The 18,478-nt window shown below is 46.2% G+C and overlaps 1 protein-coding gene and 1 long non-coding RNA gene across 2 annotated transcripts; one reads left to right on the top strand and one right to left on the bottom strand.

The window, feature by feature from the left end:
• Positions 1–749: 749 nt before the first annotated feature.
• Positions 750–9,074, bottom strand: LOC102088839 (uncharacterized). The gene is made up of 3 exons (XR_272567.3): positions 8,724–9,074; positions 6,476–6,605; positions 750–1,599 (listed from the first exon to the last, which is right to left on the bottom strand). It is a non-coding gene; the product is annotated as an uncharacterized LOC102088839 (long non-coding RNA).
• A 3,004-nt stretch (positions 9,075–12,078) lies between these two features.
• On the top strand, positions 12,079–15,894 carry LOC102088955 (lymphocyte antigen 6E). Its single transcript, XM_005513742.4, has 3 exons — positions 12,079–12,238; positions 14,720–14,839; positions 15,411–15,894. Exons 1-3 carry the CDS (start codon positions 12,187–12,189, stop codon positions 15,617–15,619), a joined length of 381 nt encoding a protein of 126 aa, XP_005513799.1. The 5' UTR covers positions 12,079–12,186; the 3' UTR covers positions 15,620–15,894.
• Positions 15,895–18,478: the final 2,584 nt, after the last annotated feature.

Here is an 18,478-nt window from a genome sequence, read left to right as displayed (position 1 = left end):
AAAACCCACCTACGAGAGTAAGCTTGATGGAATTTGACGCGTTTCCATAAAGCTTCACTGTCTGCTGCACTAATGAATGTACTGATTTATGAAGGGGAGGAAACAACATTAAAAAAAACACTTTCATGGGTAATCCTGGATGGTTTCCAGCGCAGAAAACCAGACTAAGCCCACAAGAGGGAGCTGGTGTCCCTGTGTGGCGCCAGACTGGCTGCAAAATACTGTCTGCCCGCACAAAGTCAGTGCTCCAGGAGCAATTTCCAGGCGGTAAAACCAGCAGCCGTGAGAGGGATGGGATGGCTTGGCTGGAAGCAGCCCAGGGAAGGATGGCTGCAGGATCGCCTTGCTGATGCCAGCTCTGCTCGCTGATGGCAGGTCCTGGCCTGACTCCAGCATCTGCTTGCTCCCACGCCATGGATGTGCCTTGGCTTGGCTGCATAGGATAATTCTAGTGAGTCTCATATCACCTCCTGCGATGCCTGTGCACTTCCATCCAAGCCACAAAGCTGGTACCAAGCCTTGCAAGGTTTTAATTCAGAGCCTCTGGCCATGAGCTGCTTGGAAGTGGAGTGTGACTGTCTGTCCCTCTCTCTCCTACAGCTGGGGTGCTCTTGGGAGTCCCCAGAATTGCTGGGATGATGTTGGGCTGGGCCTGGGCAGCTGTCAAGGTCCATTCGGTGATGGATTCATGATGGTTCTTTTACCTTGATCTTGAAGCGCAAAATTAAGGCAACAAAAATGCCAAGGGGTTATAATTCAATCAAGCAGTGTTACTTTATTAATTTGCCCGTAAAGCGGCACATGATAGGGAGAGAGAGTAAGAAAAAGGGAAAAGAAATAGGGAAAAGTAAAAGTAAAGATAATGAGGTTGCGTTTATCACCAGTCCAGTTCCAGAAGGGTCCCTCTGGTCTCCGGTCCCATGGAGTTCTGCCGGTCCTGTGTCATGGTTCGGGATCCTCTGGCGGGAAGATCTTCAACAGTGTCCATTTGGGAGTCACCTTTTATGCTTCTTCACCCGCCTCACTCCCATTGTTTTAGCCCAGTCTCAGCCTTGATTTCACAACCCAGGCTCGTACTGCGCAGGCTCAAAAGATTCACACTTTCTTTTGCCAGCGCTTATGTGTCCAGCATTCAGGGGTCTTTCTCTGGTCCATTGTGTGACCTCAGGACCCTTGGCTAGCTCCTGGGCATGCTCCTTTTTGGTGGCCATTTTTTGGGGGAGCAGGTGGGGAACAGGTGTGACTGAGGCTGCAGGTGAGAACACATCTTCTGGACAGCAGCTGTTGTCCCTGGGTCGAAGAGACCCTAATAACAATGACTTTCAGGAGGTGGGGGCTGGTTTGGCTGAAGCAGCCGGCAAAGTCCACACAGCAGCCATTGTAAGCAGCAGCCCAACCCCCATTGGAGAAACCAGTGCAACACAATGCTTCTCCTAGGGCCCCTCTCCAAGTCATTGTCCACATGTTCTTTCTGTCAGGGCCTCGGTTCTCTAAGTTCTTGATGGCGATGTTCAGGCAAATACTTCTCCATCTTCAGACCGATTCTCACAGCAGCACACAGGGAACTTTATTTTCTCAATACCTGTAAGGTCCTATGGACTAAAGAGGGGATAGAATCAGCTGGGGCTGCACCTTTCTGTCCCATTGACACATAATCATAGACTAGCTTGGGTTGGAAAAGACCTTCAAAGCTCATCCAGTCCAACCCTTCCCATGAGCAGGGACATCTTCACCAGCTCGGGTTGCTCAGAGCCCTGTCCAGCCTGGCCTGGGATGTCTCCAGGGATGGTTCATCCACCACCTCTCTGGCTACCTGGGCCAGGCTCTCACCACCCTCAGGGGCAACATTTCCTTCCTCATGTTCAGTCTGAATCTCCCTCCTTTACTTTAAAGCCATCACCCCTTGTCTTATTGCAACAGGCCCTGATAAATAGTCTGTCCCCATCTTTCTTATCAGCCCCTTTAAGCACCGAAAGGCCACAATAAAGTGTCCCGGAAGCCTTCTGTTCTCTAGGCTGAACAACTGTAACTCTCTCAGCCTTTCATCCTATGAAAGGTGTTCCATCCCTCTGATCATTCTGGTTGCTCTCCTCTGGACCATTTCCAACAGGTCTGTGATTTTCCTTTACAAGTCACCATCATGAGCGACTGTCTTTTCTTTCTGGTTTTCCTACACATTCCCTCTTTGCAATGACTCCTTGAACATCTTCTCACCCCTGTAACACTAAACTTTGCTAATTCCCTCCATCCCTCCCATAAATAGTCACAGCCATAAAGCAAGACTGGCACCTGCAAACCACCATGCAAGAAAATGTCCTCATTTTAGCTGAGATAATTTTCTTCCTAGTAGCTGGTATAGTGCTATGTTTTGGGTTTAGTATGAGAAGAATGTTGATAATACAGCAATGTTTTGGGTGTTACTAAGCAATGTTTACAACAAGTTAAGGACTTCTCAGCCAGAAGGCTGCAGGTGTACAAGAAGCTGAGAAGGATCAAAGCCAAAACAGTTGACCCAAGCTCACCAAAGCGGTATTCTTTACCATATGATGTCATGCTCAGTATATAAACTGGAGTGTCTGGGGGGCAAATAACACTGCTTGGGAACCAATGAGCTATTGGTGTTGTGGGCGGTGAGCAGTTGCGTTGTGCGTCATTTGTTTTGTATATTGTTATTATTATTAGTAGTATTTTTTCTTCCTTTGCTGTCCTGTTGAACTGTTCTTATCTCAACCCATGAGTTTTTTTTTCTTTTGCCTTTTTTGATTCTCTCCTCTATCCCACTTGATGGGAGGGAATAAGTGACTGACTGCGTGGTCCTAGATGTAAGCTAACCATGACAGCAAATAATGGAAATTACACCTCTTTTCTCCACACTCATGTGTTTTAACCCTGTCTTCAACCCACTGCTTGTTGCCTTCAGCAACTGTATGAAAGTAGAAAAGGGAAGAAATCCATGGAGGTCTTTGGAGAGAGGGTGGTCTAGGTGAGACTTCAAACTGAGCTCTACCACTGCTTCTCCATGTCTGACCTCAGGTGAGTCATTTGGCGTCTCTGATTCATGTAGTTAAGATGGAGATAACAACAGGGGGCTTCTCATCCTGACCTGAAGGGCTCTTGCCCTCTTGGCGCTCAATATCTTGTTGATGCTTCATCCAGCTGATTCAGCTGATTCAGGAAGGGTCAGCCTGCCCACCCACTGCAGATGTCTGTGCACTCAGAGCTTGCTTCTCCCAGGCCCCTGCAGCACCGTGCTGCTCTAACCAGTGCAAACACTCATCCTCTCTGTAATGCGATGCAGAAACCTGTCATGGCAAAGCTGCGGCTGCTCCCACGTCGCTCACTCCTCCGGAAATTCTGTTCTTTGACTCACTGTGGTGCCGACGAGCTTTTGTTAGGAGCTTTGCTAGAAGCTGGGCATGCAAATAGTGCAGAAAGACATCTCTCCCCATCACAAGGTAACTTTTATATTGGATTAATGTAGACATGGAAGTAATAGCAAGAGTGTGGGCATTGCTCGGTGCATCAGTCGCTTGGCCGCTGCCTGATTTACTGTTAGCAGAATGACAGGTCTCATGATGGGCTGAGGATGGTCAACAGGTCTGATGGTGTCCAAAACCCCTTGTTGAACTCCAAGGCTGGATGTGCCCCACTCTGCAAAAAGCTGTGAGACAGGCTTGTCTGCTCATCATCCTGCTCTCAGATGGATGTCAGCACTGCTGAGAAGGGAGGGTGCTGTTTTACCCCTTCCCCACAGCAAAAAAGCCTCCCCGGGCTGCTCTGTGTCTCCAGAGTGGTACAAAGCTTTCCCTGGGCACGTGGACCTTGCTGCTGGGGTTGATATGTCTGGAGACAGATGCTCTCCTCGAGGTTTGCTGCCTTCTGTGGGGCTGAAGGATTTGGAGGAAGCAGAACTTGATGAATTTCTAGGTCTGACCGTATTTAATTTCCCAAAATACCCTCTGTCACCAAGGCGTGGTGGCAAAAACAAGTGCTTTCCCTAGATGCTGTCCTGCTTCCAAGGAAACCAGCAGGAGTGGTGCTCAGCATCTCCCAGGCATTACTGAAATGGTCCTTCCTCTTATTTGAAGCAAGAGGGAGCTGGGTCGGAGGCTGTCACAGCAGCATCCCTTCAGATAATCTCACCTCCTACTCCAGGCCATCCATGCTGAATGCTGCACTGCACGCGTTGGCAGGAGTGTGAAGAGAAAACGGGTGAAACCAAGTTCCTGAAGCTAAATGCTGCAGGGAGAGGCTCCATCCAGACAGGTAAACAGCACGGGGCAGAGTCTGTCCCTCAGCCATGAAGCCACACAGTATGGCATGCTGGTGGCACCCTTTCCATCCCCAAAACAAGGCAGGCATGAGATGGTCCAGAGTAGGGCCATGAAAATTATGCAAGGGGTGGAACAGCTCTGCTATGAGGACAAGATGAGAGAGATGGGGTTGTTCAGCCTGGGGAGGAGAAGCTCCTAGGAGACCTTATTGTGGTCTTTCAGTACTTAAAAGGGGCTGATAAGAAAGATGGGGACAGACTTTTTAGCAGGGCCTGTTGTGATAGGACAAGGGGTAAGGGTTTTAAACTAAAAGAGGGGAGAATCAGGCCAGACATGAGGAAGAAATTTTTTACGATGATGGTGGTGAAACACTGTCCCAGGTTGCCCAGAGAGGTGGTGGATGCCCCATCCCTGGAGACATCCCATGCCACGCTGGATGGGACTCTGAGCAACCTGATTTGGGTAAAGATGTCCCAGCTCATGGCAGGGGCATTGGACTAGATGACTTTTGAAGGTCCCTTCCAACCCAAACTATGCCATGATTCTACAATTCTGTGAAATAAGATGGGATCGGTACGGGTGGGCAGGACCCCCTCACCATTGGGACCAGGTAGCAGTGAGGACACTGGAGATGCCATGGCCAGATTTTGGCATTGCTTGGTGCTGTGGACATGACAGACGTGGGAAAAGGAGATGTCCTATTATGCCTGCTGTGAAAGCCATGCTCAGAGGACAGGGAGTGAGCTTTTGGCTGAAGAACATGTCTCCTGATTCTATGCAATCCTAGATTCGTTTCTGTTGGCACTTCATCCCATCTCTGTTTCAGCTTGAATGAAAGTGAGTTTTCCTCCATGCAGGGAGGCAGGAGAGAGCAGCTGTGAGCAAAACCAGGGCCTGATGCCAACTGCCGTGTTTACAGCCCAAAAACGAAAGTGCACATTACTGGGCTTTGCTTTCAGAGGAAGGAAATCTTTATGGGCCTATTTTCCCATTGGAGATCCTGTGTTTTATCCCCCTGCTTCTCCTTCAGCAGTGGTTGGTTTGCAAAGCAAAACAGGCAGGAGCAGCCACCGCAGCTGCCACAGGCTGAGGAGCAAAAGCCACCACTGTCCCATGCCTTTGACTTTGGATGTGCCTTTCCTCACTCAGACTAAATTTTAAGGCTCTGGGAGCCTTTGCTGAAACATTGTAGAGACCCTTCAAGGCACGGTTGTCTTCTTCCTGACGTTTTGACAAGTTGGGAGTGGGTGAAAGCCTCGTACACAGCTTGTGTAATCAAGACTGGACGAGCTGTTCCTACCGTGCCCTTTCCTTGACAAGTAGGAGGGTGAATGCAAACCCGCAGTGGCTTTTCCACCCTGCTATTGCTCCCTGGATCAGTGTGGGTGGCTTCTGGTTCCCATGCCCTTCCCAGGCTGACATCTGTGAGGTTTACAAGCCCTTGTTTGCACTGAGTAGTTGGCAAGCTGGGTTCAGAGGGGCTGCTCTGATGGTGGACTAGATCGGGGTTGGACTTAGATGACCTTTGAAGGTCTCTTCCAAGACAAACTGTTCTGTGATTCTACGATTCTATGTATGTGATGGATCATGGCATGTGAGGTGCCTTCACCATACCCCACAAGTGGTGGGAATGGAGTGAGAGGAGCCAACACCCCAATGTAGTGTGCAGGGATGCTCTTGAGGTGGATCGATACCATTCCCTCCTCCTGCCCAAACGCTCATGGAAACACACCCCAGCAAAACCATGTCCTGCTTTTTCAGAATAATAATGATAAAAAAAAACAAACAACATCTACAACAACAACAACAACAACAACAAAAACCACCCCAACCAAACCAACAACAAAAAACCCAAACACAGCCCTGAATTTTTGGCGAACACTCCTGGGAAAATACCCTTCTGCCCACCCAGTGAGGAACATGATCGCGTTCCCAGATATCATTCTGTTTGTTTCTCTGCCCTGCTGAACACACCCATCAGGTTGGGGTGGTTTCAGCCAGGATATTTCCTTGACCTCCAGCTCCTCCACCTGCCATGTGCTCTTCTCCTCTGGGGACACCCCTGCTTTCCTCACCCTCCTTGGCCACAGTTGCAGAGGTTTCAGCCTGGCTATTACTTGAGGCGTGACAAGTTTCTAGACGTAACAAGGGATGGCTCAAGCTCTTGTTCTCACCATGCAACTGAAGTTTTGATGCCGTACCTGGCTGGGCTGGGTCGGGAGAGAAACCAGACCATCCTGATCTTGCCATGGTGTGCTGAGTTTTTCCACTCACAATGAGTTTTTCCATACCCAGCTGGGGTCCACTTGGAAAAAATCAGACCCAGAGCCCCTAAAACAAATTAAGAGAGGTTGTCTGTGGAGCTCATCACAGCTTTCCCATAGACAGAGAGAAACATGCTTTTCTCATTTTACTCTCAGCTTTCACCTAATGTTGGAAAGCCCGGATATTGGGTTTCAGTGCCAAGGATTATTTCCAGGCCTGAAATACCTATCACACAAAAGATGAGTCAAGAACCTAAAGAAAGAACCTAAAGGAAGAACCTAAAGCAATTTTTTTAAAGGCAATTTTAAAAACTGTGACTGTTTCCCTGCCTTCCATGGCAGCATGTGCTTATCAACCCTTTATAGTGGGTAGGCATGGAAAATTTTATTTATTATACAAGTAAAATAGATGACTAGACTGAGGCTTTCTTGGTGTCCCTGCAGATGGCTGTGGAGGTTCTCACAAGGCCAGCTGCTACTACAGCTGTGTCCTACATGAGTTTCTCTCATATATCACTGCTCTTGCAGATTCAAATGACTGCTCTCTACACCACCATGTGACTCCAGAATCTTAAAGTCCAATTTAAAACAAAACAAAACACAAAAACCCCACAGTGATCAGAAAGACACTTGTCAAGACAAAGATGAGACCTGGCACCTGCTTTTCTTCCTGTAGATGTTGGCCATAATCTTCTGTGGCAAAGCTTGTGATCAGCCTTTCATAAGCATTTATATTGGCATGGTCCAGATGCATACCGCAGCCCAAGATTTCCAAAGAAAGATCGGAGCATTGCTTGTCAGGACCAGAGTGAACATGTGTCACAGAGGAAGGTTCCATTTTAGTGCCTGCACGTTGGCTGCTCATGTCATGAAAGAGAATCAGGAGGGCTGGACCGTGAACAAGGGGAAATTGCCACTTTCAGTGAAAAAGCAATTACAGATTTGGAAACTATCAACTGAGCTGCGTTAAAAGTGTGAATTTAAATAAACCTGTGAGGATCATTTGTTCCCAAACACAGGTGTGGACAGTGGTGGTCCTCCTTGACGAGAACTGGCGTTAAGTCTTTCCAGGGAATCCCAAGACAATATTGCGTGTTTCTCTCTCTCAGCTTTTCTTCCTCCTCCTAACCATCCTTCTTCACTGCCCTTTTTCCTTCAGATCCTGCAGGTCTCTAATATCCCCCCTCCTGACTGAAGAGATGCTACCACAGAATAATAAAGCTTGGCCCTGGATCCAAGAAGAATGATTCACATCTATAACTCAAACCTCTCTCCTATACAACAGGGTGGTTACAGCCAAATTGCTTGCAAGGAGCAGCCCCATGTCCACGCACCGTTTGAGACAATGGTGTTTGGGGTGTGCCCAAGCCATGTTGATGGTCCAATGGGCATTGGGGATAGGCTTGTGCCTTGTTTAGTGAGCTAGCCTGGATCTGGCCCTTCAGGCAGGGCATCAGCAGGGATGTGAATCATGATAGTTGACTCCGTGCATGTTGATGCTGTTTGATAACTCCCTATGAGCCTCCAAGTTGACAGGACTGAATTATATCTTAGGACCTTGGAGGTAAAGTGAATGCGACAAAACTGCTTAGATTCCCTGTTGGCTGGTAGCTGCAGCCCCAGAAGACTCAGGTTCCTCATCCATTGAGACTGATAGCAAGACTTCTGGAGACCATCACCGCTGTCATGTTGACATGGGAGTCTACCAGGATCACCTTGTATTTCAGACAGACATGGTGGATCTGGGTTACCCCTGTCCTTCCTAGCTGGAGGTTTGGTAGCCTCTGTCATCTGCAGTGGGGCTGACCTGAGGAGCTCTGTCCTGTTGTTTGAAGCCTACCAGGTCAGCTACAGACCCAGATGTGCTTTTGGGAAAGGGAAGAATAGAGCAGACTACCTGCAACAGTCAGGGTTTGGATAGAAAAGGCAGAATATCACGTGTCCTCTTTTTTCCTGGGGTTTCTGGATCCCCCAATCTCCCCACTTCCAGTCCTTCACCTAACCCTGTTGCCGTTGCATGGCCACATGAAGCAACACAACCTTCCCTGACCTGCCAAGGAAGGAGAGGACACGACCAGATCAGCCTGATGCTGTTTGGGGCTGGGACTGGACTACTTGCCCTTCATTCGCCATCTGCATGACTCAGGGACACAAGGAGAACTGCACATGGGTGCCTTCTTCTCACCTTGTCCCGTGGCTTCTCCTCTCCCTGTTGAGGCTTCAGTTTACAACCCGGAGCTGAAATGCATCATTTCCCACCTGCACCACAGAGGAGGGCTGTGATCGGAGCCACTGTCCAGGAAGAAAAAGGGAAAAACCAGGGAGAGTTGACATTAAAACGTCCCTGGACCTGGCAGTTTGCTCCACCTCGCTGCTCTGTCACGGGTTGAAAACACGCTTTGTCTGGTTCCCATTACACAAAAAGGGACAGGCCTTGCACAACGCGCTCCCAAGGTCTGGCACAAACACATGCTGTCGGCTGCCAAGCTCCAAGTGGGTTAAGGTTTCTTCCTTAAAGCTCCCAGGCTCTGTTAACTGTTTAATACCCCTAGTGACACCCGTTGGGTTAACACCTACATACCCTAATTTCTGCTGCAAGATTAACCCTGCTGCCCTTCTCTTTCTTTTTTTTTAATCTCTTTTTATGTCCCTGCAAAGTAGTTTTAACACCTCCACACTTCCCTGAAGTCTCCTGACACCATCTGCACTTCCCACTACTCCAGTTGTCTTTGCCTTGGCTTTTCTTCCAGCTCTCTTCTCCCCTTGCTTGCAAAAAAACAACAAAAGGGCTGCTCTCTGCTTCAAAGGAGACCCGTTCCACATCCCACCGCTGTGATTCTGGTTGGAGTCCAGAGCCCTTGCGGTGGCCCTGGGCATGATTGCAATATCAATAGTGTGTTTTTGGGACCTGGCCAGACACCAGACTGGGTCCTAAAGCTTTTGCAGTCTTCTCCTTCAGAGATGCATGGATAGGGTCCAGGTAATGCCCCAGATGTCTTCTTCATTCAGGCCCCACAGGACTCCCTGTAGTCTGACTGCAGTGGCTGGTGAAACTGGGATTTGTGGAGCTGTAGAAAACGCTCCTCAGACCTTGAAGGGTTGTGGTTAATAACTGAACAGTGTCTGCACATACCAACATGTACATATTGCACAGCACTAAGTAATGCCACCGTAGGAGAAATGGTGAAGCATTAATACTTCCCTCCCATCCCATCTTATTTCTTACCCTCACTTTGCCTGTCTTTAATTATTTTCCCCCAAGCTTTGTGTGTTTGCTTTGATTTATTTTGCTTTGTACCAATATATTTCAACTCCCTCCTTTTCTCTTTCCAGTTCTGGGTGAAATATTAATCTTGTTTATTATTATTAACCTTCCCTCTTTCTAATATATTTAAATGCTTTCTCACATTTCCACTTCCTACAGCTCATTTCTCACTTGCAGATTTTCTGTTCAGCTGCACTTAGCTTTAGCAGTGTCATTTATTTACTCTTTATTTATTTGTTTTAATTTCAAAGCCTTTCTTCTTTCTTGTTGTGGGCTGTGCTTGCACATTGCTTCTTTCTTCTTGCTGAGGAGCTGCATTTTTCTGCTCAGTTGGCTCCAAGATGAGCTGAATTCAGTGTAATAATTCACTTTCATTTCTGGATTTTTGATGTCAATGGAAGGGAAAGAAGATTTGGTTTCTATTTCTCCAGCTGACTGAGTGAAGCCTGGCTATTATACTTAAAACAAACATGTGGACTGATACTTACAATTTCTCCCTGTGCTCTAGCAGATCATGTTTCCTGCCTGATATCATTCATGCATGTATTTATACAAAGTCTTGTTCAGGGAGTATGACCTTTTTTCACAGATTATTTCTGAAGTATACTTGCTACATTAGCTGTCACGTGGGTCTCTCACATCCTTGCTAAAAGAGAAGATAATTAAAGATTTATGCTCGAGGTCAGGGCAAACACAGAGAACAGAGTGGAGGGATTTGAAAACTGGATGCTCATCCCCTCCTTCCTGCTCCAGGAACAGGCACAGACAGAAATAGTTGGGGGCTGAAACTGCTGTAGAAAAGAAGGAAATGTGCAAAGGAAGAATGACTGGAAGCAAAAGACCCATCACAGGGGCTGGACATGGGGTCATCTGCCAAGGATCTTGCAGACAGCTGATCAGAGGAAGAACATATGAACCAACTCCTTGGGGAGTAATGTGGGTAAAAGAGCGAGAAATGGGATGTTCTTTAGTCTGTTTCCACATCATTTGTGACTGTACAAACCTTGTCTCTGAGCTCCTCTTGGTCATTGCCTGGAGAAGAGAAGGCTCCAGAGAGACCTTCTTGTGGCCTTTCAGTGCTTAAAAGGGGTTGATAAGAAAGATGGGGACAGACTTTTTAGCATGGCCTGTTGCAACAGGACAAGGGTGATGGTTTTAAACTAAAGGAGGGTAGGTTCAGGCCAGACATGAGGAAGAATTTTTTTTCAGTAAGGGTGGTAAAACACTGTCCCAGGTTGGCCAGAGAGGTGGTGGGTGCCCCATCCCTGGAGACATCCCAGGCCAGGCTGGACAGGGCTCTGAGCAACCTGATCTAGGTGAAGATGTCCCTGTTCATGGCAGGATTGGGATTAGATAAGCGTTGAAGGTCCCTTCCAACCCAAACTATTCTATGATTCTATGATTTCTCTCTTTGAAGACAAAGGGTCCTGGTATGCTGAGATACCTTCTTGATCAGGACTTGTATTATTTCTTAGTCACTTTCACTCCCATTCATAATTTAACTCCGGCAGCCTTTTCCATGCACTTTTTGCCTCTGCTGCATCCTGAGTCATTTGGCAAGAGGTGATGAAGTGGTTGTGGAAGCAGGAGAGAGCCCAGAAGGAGCAGAAAGGTCATGCGGGACTGGAAAAACCTGACAGAGTCCAGAGCTGGTCTACAGGTATAAACAAACATAATAGCTTGGAAACCCTGGGTGCTTCTGGAGAAGCAAAACAAAACAAAAGCATCAAACCCCATCCCTACCCAACCCATTGGAGCCTCTTAGTGACAATCTCCAGGAACAAATAGTGTCATTGCAGGAACGATACAAGCCAGTTTTCTGCTGAAAGAACTTTTCTTAGTACAAGTGATATAAACCTGAATGCCTACAGACTATCCAGCATAAATCATGGGGTTTTTTGCCTCTTTTCCCACTTCTCACTGGTATGAAGCTCTCATATCATGGTAGAAAGGATGAAAGATGCCAGGTGATACCTAGCGTCTTGCAAGCGATGAGCCACACCAGACTGGTGCATCTGCCTCTGCTTTGCTACATGTTTTTACTCCAGGTATCATGGTTCAGCCCAATGGCATAAGAAGGGACTCCCATGTCTGAGTCAGATAAATTGTTCCCCTAATTAGCAATGCAGACATCATCAGCAGGAGTAGGCCTTGGAAAGAAAAGATTGGATCCAAATGAGATGTAAAAAAAAGTTGTTACTTGGAGCCTCGTAATAGATTCCTCCACACAAACACACCCATCGCTGATCACATCATATGTGCCATCCCTCCCCAAACCCCAAATTACTGTAATCAGAGGAAGTCAGAGTGAACACGGTGCCAGTATAAAATCTTACTGCGATGTGCCTTCCCACATCGTTCCGGCTCTGAGGGTACAAGGACCATGAAGGCTTTTCTGATTGCCCTGCTGGTGGCAGTCCTGTGTGCCAAGCAAGGTAAGGAGACATGAGGGCTGGGAGAGACAGATGGAGAGGACAAAAATGCCAGAAAATAAACCAGAGATAACAACAGGGACAACAAGGTTTGGCGGATTTTTTTTTTTTTGCAATTGTTGAGGTCTGAGTAATGAAGTTTTTCTTTGGCATCAGCTGCATCAAGCAATATTTAGTGTGGTTGAGTCTCACCTTCTGGGTGAGTTCTGCCGAGGTAACCATAATCCAAAGAAAATGAGCTCATGGCTCTGGTTTCTCACACCCTCAAGTATCCAGCTCTGACCACTCACATCTGAAGATAGACACGTGAACTAAAAAATCCTAATAAGAATTAAGCTGGGCTCACAGTTTTGCCTTTGGTTTTATTTTGGTTCCTGAGTGAAACTTGAGGAGTTGTTGATAAAGGTAATAAGGCTGGTATTGACTACCTCATCTTCTGTCAGCGTTTCACTTTATTTCCCACAACGACATTACAATTAAGAAACTAGATTGCTGGCAGCTATTTGAAAGGATAAGAGTAATTTGGCCATAGGTTGGAAGAGCTTTTTTAAGTGTCTGGGAGTGTGTGTGTTTGTAATGGGATCCACAGTGCTCTGTGCTCATTCTCTTTCAAAAGGAGATGCAGATATAACTAAATTATTGTCTAGATTTGTCCAGCTGAGAAATAGCAGCTCTGTGCACATGCTTGCAATCCCGAGGAGCGCTGCAAGCATTTTTGTACCGTTAAAGCTATTTCTGGCTGCATTTGCGAAACTTGAGCTAATGGTGGGTAGAGACCAGATGCAGGAAAGGTTTTATAACAGCTGTGATGGTTTAAGCTGTTATTGTTTCCTGACTGGGAGGGATTTTCCTTGTATCAGGCAGTGAATACGAGCGCATTTCAGTTGCTTTTGCACACATGCTGGGGTCTCGGCTCCATCTGCAGCAGGAAGTGGTTTGAACGACTTTTGTGATAGTTGGCAGAAAAGCAAATCAGGGAGAGCCATGGGATTGTAAAATGCAATAACACTTGCTGGGCAGCTTGTCTGGGATTGCTCTGGCAGGGTCTGCAAAAGGATAGGAGCTCACAGCTTGGGTTGGGGGACATCCAGAGGAGATGTGAGAGGTTTAGCTTATCCAAATGCTAGAGAAACAGTTGAATGCTGAATAGTCAGAGAAGTTAAAGCCAGGATGCAACACTAATGATTTTATCTGCTGCCATGGAGAACACCTGTGTTCACAACACCTGGCACTAGAAAAGAGCATTTGGGGAGGTTTCGGAGCAAGACAGTTGGTTATGGGGCACCTAGTGCTGCCCACATCACAGAGAGGAGGCCTTTTCTTCTCCTGCCTGGGGTAGTTAGGGCATAAAATGGCTTTTAATTCTCTTTTAAAACTTCTTCTGGAATTGCCTAACCAAGCATCATGGGCATGTTCAACTTCAGAGGTGAATTTGAATCAACAGCAGGTGGGTTTTGGAGAGTCCCTGGGAGGAATTTCTTTGTTAAAAACAGGTTCAAATTCAAGGAAAGGGGCTATTTTGTGCAGAAAGTGTGTTGAGAAAGGCAGAAGGAACCGAATGAGGGAAATTGCAGCCTAACAAATGACCCTCCCAGGTTTGCAGCTTGGTCACCTTCAACCAAGAGCTCTCCATCACTGGTGGCAAAAAAGCAGCTTAACTGCCCCTGTCACCCTTGTTCAGAAATGAGGAGCATTTCATGTGACTTTGAACAGGAGGGAAACAGTTTCCACCAATTGTGAATCCATCTCCAGGGAACGAGAAGGCACATGCCTGTGTTTCTAGCATGGCCAGGCTGGAAATCTGGCTCAATTTACTTCAGTTTTGTTCAGAAATACATATCCTACTTCCTTCTGGCTTTGTAATAAACCTGCCTCAGCCCTGCTAATCATATCACTGAGAACATGTTGTTCAGGCACTGGTAGAAATAATATCTTTATTGTCCAGAGCAATTTCTCCCAGGGAACTCCCTTTAAAGTGGCTCTTTGCTCAGGAATTTAGCTCACAGGGATTTCATAGGCTTTAATTAATTCATATCTGTATGGTGTTTTGCAGATGCAGTCTGAAAATGCTAAAAACTAAGCTGTCACCTGAGGACAGCGCTAGTTCATCCTCTCCTTGCCAGGACTATCCTAGACCCAGCTGGGCAGGTTGCGAGTTCTTCTTTGCAGGTTGGGTGCCAACCAGGCCAATGTGGACCCAGGAGAGAAAGAAAGGTCACCTGAGAGTGCTGCTCGGGCTGAAAAAATGTGTTTTCAGGTTTAATCACTGAAAATCTCAAGTAAAGAAAGAAAACTTTTGTTCTGTTTGTTTACTTTTTCAGCTTCATTAATCAAAACCAGCTGCTTATTTCACTTGTCATGAAAATGTGTTCAATATATACTTTTCACCTTGTATTTTCCAAGAAGGGACACGGCTTTTGACACTTTCTTCCTAGGAGGACATTGCTGGAAACCACTAATACATGTCATGTGCGTTTTTTCCAGCATCCTCGATGTTTTGCTACGTATGCGAAAACGAACACTCCAACTGGAACTGTCTTAAAACCTACAAGTGTGAAGACAATGAGAAATTCTGTCTCACCACATACAGTTCTGCTGGGTTGGGTGAGTACCAGCAACAGCCCAAGGCTTTTTTTTTGTCCTCCTGATAAACCAATGGTCAATAGTTTATTTTGGGGAGTAGTTTGTCTTGTTGGAAAGTATCAGTCACTGAGTTTTAAGGATCACAACACATAATGTGTGTGAAACCCTCAGTGGTGCCCTGCGATCCACCACCTGGGGTATGTTCATCACCACCATGTGGCAAGCCTGGCTGTAGCAGACAGAGTTTAATGAGCAGACCCTGTTGTATGTTCTAAGAGCTTACAAATATACTTTGTGATAGAGGATGGAAAGGGGTTAGACCTAAGTAATGTGTGTTTAGAAACCAGAAATGCATTGACAGTGATTTTTTGCTGTCCTACATGAAGCATGGTGTGGGTTTCTACCAAGGGCTTTCTAGTGTCATTTGATCCAGGTTGTGTGGACAGTCAGCATTCATCAAATTGCTTAATCTCCGTTAATGCTGCATTGCAAATTAAGCATAGTGCAATATTCCTCCTCCTATCATCCTCTGATAGGGACTTCAGAAGAATCTTAAATCACAGCCCTCCTTTCTTGTCTGTTCTCCATCCAGGCAAAGACATGGGACACCGCATCACCAAGAAATGTTCTGCAGATTGTCCCGAGACAAATGTGAACTTCGGTGTGGCGGCTTATTCCACTAAATGCTGTAGCACCTCCCTGTGCAATTTCAGTGGTGCCAACAGCATAAAAATGAGCTACACCATGATGTTCCTGGGAGTTGTGGCCAGTTTGATCTGTGTAATCAAGGCAGGATTGTGATGAGGGGTGGGAGAAGACTGGACAGCCCAAGAACCTACAAGCTATTCCCCAAGTGAGAAAACAACATCCTCTGTCAAGTGTCTCCAACAGTGTCTATGCTACCTTGGTTTTTCCAAGGCATTGCTTCAGGTACCATCCACAAAATGGCATGGCAGTGTAGCTCCTGTTTTTTCCCCTGTATCATTTGCTGTTTTGTACTAATTTTCCCTGGGAAAGCCCTTTTGATAGCGCGTGTGTGACAATTGTCAGACAAAATAAAGATTTATGTTATTCTAGAGTGTGTTTGCTATATCCATGCTAAGATCAGCCTGAGAAAACAGCTCTGCCAGAAAAGGGTGCAGTCTAAATCTCTGCTTCACATTGAATTCCTCAGTTGCATCCAGGAGCTCAAGACACGCATTCCATAAAGCCAGATCTTTTGCGTGATCACTCAGTGCTAACGAATGAAGGTGTCAATCTGGAAAGGTCAAAGATGTTTGTGTCATTCCCATTGCAAGCAATAATGAGAATTGTTTTGTAACTTCTAAGAGACAGGATCGGGGGTTTGGCAGGGACTGGCTGTGTTCCTGGCTGTGCTGCATAGTTCTCATGTCACCTCTGCAGGGCGGATGGTTTCAGCTTTTAAAATAGGTAAAAAAGCCACACCAAGATTTGGGAGAAGTTCAAGGTGAGGATGGTGCTCCTGGAACCTGTCCTCATAGAATGAGGACCTCTGTGCTTGGAGAAGATGCTGCTGTCTGAATGATTGCTCATGACTTCCCTGCAGGAACAGGGGAAATGGGCAAAAACAACCTGGCAAAGGTGATGGGTGTCTGATTTGTTGGGAAGTTCTCTGGTCGTTCCCTTTCCTCTGTTGCTGCTACTTTTCCAGGCTTGGGTGATGAAGGAAATGAATCACAGAATGGTTGGGGTTGGAAGGGACCTCTGGAGATGATCTAGTCCAGCCCAAATGGGCTGGAGGTCACTTGCAGCTCTTGGAGGAATGGAGTTATAGCTAAGACAAGCAAAATACACAGACTCTTGGAGCTGGATGGTGCCTAATTCCCAGCTGAGCAGCTCACAAGTGCAGTGCTGCATTTTGGGAGGGCTTGTATATAAGTGGCACCCAGAAAAAAGCCCTGATGTTTGCAGCCCAGCTGGATTTGAGGGGCGTCCTGCTCCATCAGCCTTCAGGACAGGCTGCAAATTCCATGTGTTTCTGTGCAACAAGGAGAAACCTGGACAAATGCTGTAAAGATGGGATTAGGCTTTATCATCCTATAAAGATTTAATTTCTGAGCAAGGGCGATGTTCTGGCATTTATTTAGATATGACATGGGCTGACTGAAGAAAGGTTGTGGCAATTCTCTGCTGCGGAACCCACAGAGACTTGTTTTTTCACACTTCTCTTTAACCACTTTTTCCATTGCTATTCATATATGTTAATCACAATAATTTCTGAAATGATTCTCGAAGCTTTTGTCCAAGTTGAAAATCCACAATCAGTAAAAACATCTGAATTTCACAGCAACTTTTAAATTCCAACGCTCTTTTTCATGAAATGTACATATCTTCACCAAAGTAAATAAATTATTTGCCCTTCTCACAAGACAATTTTAACCAGGTTTAGAACAAGAGGAGTAAAACACTCTCCTTCCTTCTCCACTCGGCAACTGTGTCAAGGGAAACAAGTATTTCCAACCTCATCCTCCACCCTCCAGTTAAATCCCCTGTTACTCTTTGCAAAATCTTCTTGAAGTTCGTAGCTTTCAAATATGTGTAAACTCTGATGTTATCTTCTCCTTTGCCTTGGTCCCTCTGGTGTTCTGATCATCTGTGCCCTTTCTGCCCCCATGGGTTCTTTTCAATCTGTCATACCTGGCACTGGTGAGGGATGAAGATAACATTAATATCAGAGGGACATATGGGACCAGTTGGACCATATAATGGAAAATCTTGACTGTCAGAATTTGTGCAATAACTCATTTAAGAAATACAGCCCTGCCATCTCAAAATCTCAGCAGCTTGCAGGAGGCAAGAGATATTTTAGTTTTTGCTTGGATGAAGCTACAAGGGAGGAAAAAAAAGAAGTGCCTGGCTGAGCTGCTATTTCTGTACCTGTTAATGGATGCTGTTGGCTGAAATAAATCTGGATGTGGGCTGCCTCTGCAGTGCAATGTACGAGATGCAGAATGGCATCGCCTTGTGACTACAGCCCCTTTTTCTGCTATTACCTCAAACAGTCAGCAATAAAAGTTGATTTACCAATAAAGACTCGAGAAATCTCTTCTGGATTGGGGAAAAAATAAAATATTTCACAAGGAAGAGAGGGCTGCACTGCTTCTGTTTTCCTCCTGCCTTGCAAAGGAGTTGGCTTTATGAGGCCAAACAACACCCCTCCTTCGAGCTTTCTTCTTTAATTGCCACCTTTATTCCAACTGAGTTTCATGCTCTACCTATTGAGAAAGCAGAAATTTCCTCACCTTAATCACGCAGGTCTCCATACTAACAATATTTAGGCATCCAATTTAGAGCTGTTGGAAAGAGTTACATCACTCGAAGAACTGGCATGCCTCTTCAGTGAGATAATGACTGTAGGTGGATCATATTGGAAGCCCAAATATTTAATGGGAGATAGATATCTGAGCAATTTTGAGACTAAGAAGGGAAATAAAACAGATGGAGAGCAGCAAGGGACAGAATCACTGGCAGGGGCTTGGGGGAACCAGGTTGCTCCTGCAGCTCTGAGTGTCATCTGAAGGGGATCCAGCTGGAACAGATGACAGAAAGACAACAATAGGAGGAAAAAATCAACAGCAATCAGAAGAAGATGGGAAAGATTATGATTTTATACAGGGAGATAGGATGAAACATGATTAA

The sequence above is a fragment of the Columba livia genome, chromosome 2 (assembly GCF_036013475.1).
Source record: "Columba livia isolate bColLiv1 breed racing homer chromosome 2, bColLiv1.pat.W.v2, whole genome shotgun sequence".
Classification (NCBI taxonomy): domain Eukaryota; kingdom Metazoa; phylum Chordata; class Aves; order Columbiformes; family Columbidae; genus Columba; species Columba livia.
The sequence above is the reverse complement of the archived record's forward strand: the minus strand, read 5'-3'. Positions and strand labels throughout refer to the sequence as shown.

Coding starts and splice junctions, on each gene's coding strand:
- LOC102088955 (XM_005513742.4), top strand. CDS start 12,187: ATGAAGGCTTTTCTGATTGCCCTGCTGGTGGCAGTCCTGTGTGCCAAG. Junction 12,239..14,719: donor AGTCCTGTGTGCCAAGCAAG/GTAAGGAGACAT, acceptor CGTTTTTTCCAG/CATCCTCGATGTTTTGCTAC. Junction 14,840..15,410: donor ATACAGTTCTGCTGGGTTGG/GTGAGTACCAGC, acceptor TTCTCCATCCAG/GCAAAGACATGGGACACCGC.